General features: G+C 41.0%; 1 protein-coding gene across 1 annotated transcript in view; it reads left to right on the top strand.

The window, feature by feature from the left end:
* Positions 1-377: 377 nt before the first annotated feature.
* Positions 378-3322, top strand: part of LOC122992264 — a 4339-nt gene continuing 1394 nt past the window's right edge. Inside the window, exons 1-4 of the mRNA XM_044366021.1 lie at positions 378-502; positions 1728-1945; positions 2054-3133; positions 3237-3322. The exon at positions 3237-3322 is cut by the window's right edge and continues 83 nt beyond it. Of these exons, the coding sequence (XP_044221956.1) occupies positions 1735-1945; positions 2054-3133; positions 3237-3322 (1377 nt within the window). The 5' untranslated portion in view covers positions 378-502; positions 1728-1734. The remainder of the gene's footprint in view (positions 503-1727; positions 1946-2053; positions 3134-3236) is intronic.

Consider the following 3322-nt stretch of genomic DNA (forward strand, 5'->3'; position numbering starts at 1 on the left):
CCCTGAAAGCCTCAAACTGATTTTGTATCAAGATTCATTTGAAATTGTGAATCCCCTGGGTTCTGCTAAAAAGACACACAAAGTTCTTGCAGTTTATCTTTCATTAGCAAATTTACCCATTCATTTGCGTTCAAATACTGATAATATGTTTTTAGTCTTGTTGTGTGTTGAGAATGACTTAAAGCGTTTTGGAATAGCCAAAGTTTTCTCAGAGTTGTTGGCAGATCTGAAATCCTTGGAGACAGATGGAATAAATGTAGATGGAAAAACAGTAAAAGGGGGTCTCTACTGCATTGCTGGGGATAACCTTGGTTCTCATTGCATAGGTGGGTTTACAGAGAACTTCAGCCGCTCTCAATATTTTTGCAGGTTCTGTGACATCACGAGAAGTGAGTTTGAGGCTGATCCAAATGCCTGTGGTCCTCCACGCACCCCAGAGACGTATGACACAGCTGTTGCTGATCTCCAGGCTGAAAACATCCAAGACGTCAGAGGAATAAAGGTAAACTCTATCTTTAATACCCTTGAGTCTTTTCACGTATCCCAACCTGGTCTCCCGCCTTGTTTAGGTCATGACCTCTTTGAAGGAGTCTTGTCATATGATCTAGCACTGTACTTGAAGAACATTATAAAAATGAAAAAATGGTTCACATACTCACTCTTAAACAGGCGCATCAAACAGTTTAAGTACAAAGGATCTGAAGCACTCACAAAGCCATGTGCTGTCAAACCTGACGGAGCCAAGTTATCAGGGCAAGCCATTCAAAACTGGAACCTTCTGAGATTGCTACCAGTTTTGATTGGTGACAAAGTGCAAAATCATGAGGATGAAGTATGGCAGTTAGCTCTCCAGCTAAAAGACATTGTGGATCTTATTTGTGCTCAGAACATTTCCTTGTCCCAGATAGCATATCTTGACATTTTGATCCAAGAATATTTGGAGTTGAGAAAGATGATGTTTCCTGAAATTCAACTCAAACCCAAGCACCACTATTTGCGCCATTATTCAGCACTGTCGTTGAAATTTGGTCCATTGAGGAGATTATGGACGCTTAGGTTTGAAAGTAAACACAGTTATTTTAAAAGATGTGCCAGACACTTGAAAAACTTCAAAAATATTTGTCAAACATTGTCAGAGCGTCATCAGATGTATCAGGCATATCTTTTAGCTGGGCAAGAATGCAGTAAACTACTGCAAGTGAAGGACAGCTGTGCGTTTTATCCCAACCTCTACAGTGACGCTATTAAACATGCAGTCAGGGAGTTAGCCTTTTCAGAAAGCAATACCACAGTTGCCACAGATATTCAGTACAAGGGCACTGCATATAAAAAAGGACAGTTTCTTGTGTACAGAAATGATGAGTATATGGAGTTTGGTGAACTTCTACTCATCTTGATTCAAAATGACACATCTGTGTATGTTTTGATGGATATCCACAAAGGCATCTTCCTCTCAGAATACCATCTGTATTCTGTGACAAAGGACAGTCTTGGGTTACAATGTATCAACATTAATGACCTGCCTGATTTCTATCCTTTGGTATCATATATTCTTAATGGATTCCAAGTCATTCCACTAAAACACAGTATTGTGGCAAAATAAAGTCCAATTAAAGCTGTTAATTGGACTGTTAGTTTGACATTAATATAAGTGTTACCTGATGCATGTCCCTGTTCTGTTAAGTGTATGTACTGTATATTTTTTCTGTTCTGCATTTCTTCTTCAGTGTAAATATGAGTGACTCAGGGCGAACCTTCCTAGATGTCGCCATCATGGAAGCCCTACCAGAACTTCAAGTAGTAAACAAAAACATCCTGGAAGAGCACTTGCAGTCCATTGGAGTCGAGACGTATGATGATCTACGCTTCGTAACGGAGGCTGATTTGATGACAGTATTAAGACCTGTACAAGCCAGAAAGCTTCTTTCTGTTTGGAAACAGAAATGTAAGTAAAAACACCACAACACACAGCTATTCAACAGCAAAAGCAGACATGGACATTGTGTAATATTGTACAATGTGAATCATAATCTTATTTTTTTGTCATTTAAAGACCAAACTCCCGAGAACAGCTCACTATCATCTGTGGAAGCCTCACCTACCCAACTGCTGTCATCGCTCTCTGTTTCACCCCAAAGTTCATCGTCAACCTCCTCCAGCAGCCTAGGACTTGACACACAGTGGGAAGACAACTTTGAAATTCCATGGAGTAAATTTCCTGAGGAAGTGATGGATTCTTTGGAGAGGGGAAAAAGGCCAGGCCCAAAACTGAGGAGGCAAATGGTCCGGATTGTTGTGACTGAGATGATGGAAAAATGCCCCCATGTAGGTAAAAAGCATTCAACTGATGTTGCAAAGCAAATGGTGGCAAAATATCCCAATTCTCTGCAAGATGTAATAGAGGGCGATATTGTTGGAACAGGCTACCATTCCCTTGTAAAACAGCTGCAAAACAGAATCGAAAATGTGAGGCGCACTTCAACACCCAAAATAAGAAAAAGAAAACATCAGGCTGATGACTCAGACCACACAGATGAGATCCCATTAGAAGAGAGAGCAGCAATGCAGGACACTTACGGATGCATTAAATGGAATGTGAAATTTCTGCCCCGTGAAGAAACTCAAGAGAGCCAGCACCAAAAGAAGGAAAAACTCAAGGAGATGTTCCAACAATCTGATGCCAATCCAGAGGAGGTAAAATGTCTAATGAAGTCCACTTTTTACACACAGCGTCAACATGTCAACCAGGGAAAAAGTATCAAAAGCCTTCGAGAGGAGTGGCCATTTTGGTTTGACGAACTTGGCATGTCGGTCCACTTCAAGGAACTCACTGGGATTGACCTCAAAGAGACATTCACGCGAAATTTGGATTTGAAGGGAAAAAGGCTTCTCAACTACATGACCACAGTTTATGTCACCAAGAGTAATAAGTTCCTTCAGACTTATGCAAGGCTTCAGAGGATGCGGGGACAGCAGAGTGGCTGCTCAGATGATGTGAAAGAGATGGTCCTGCTTCTGCTCAGCTACTTTGATGAGAAGGAGGAGTCCATGTTCTTCCATGTAGAAGATACCTGTCTGGCAGAAGAGGTCCAACTGGAGCAAGTGCCTCTGACACCTGCTGTTATTGTCTGTGGTAAGTCTGTTTCATATCTCTTTTTTTTAATTGCACTGTTTATAGAATCTGTCATGTGAGTGCAGCGCTTATTAATATAACCTGTTAAATAATTTGTTCATAGGACAGTCCTGCTATTCCTCAACAAGGTACATGCTGAGTCTGGATCGGAACCTCATCAACACAAACATCTCCTCCTTCATTTCTGCA

The sequence above is a fragment of the Thunnus albacares genome, chromosome 2 (assembly GCF_914725855.1).
Source record: "Thunnus albacares chromosome 2, fThuAlb1.1, whole genome shotgun sequence".
Classification (NCBI taxonomy): Eukaryota; Metazoa; Chordata; class Actinopteri; order Scombriformes; family Scombridae; genus Thunnus; species Thunnus albacares.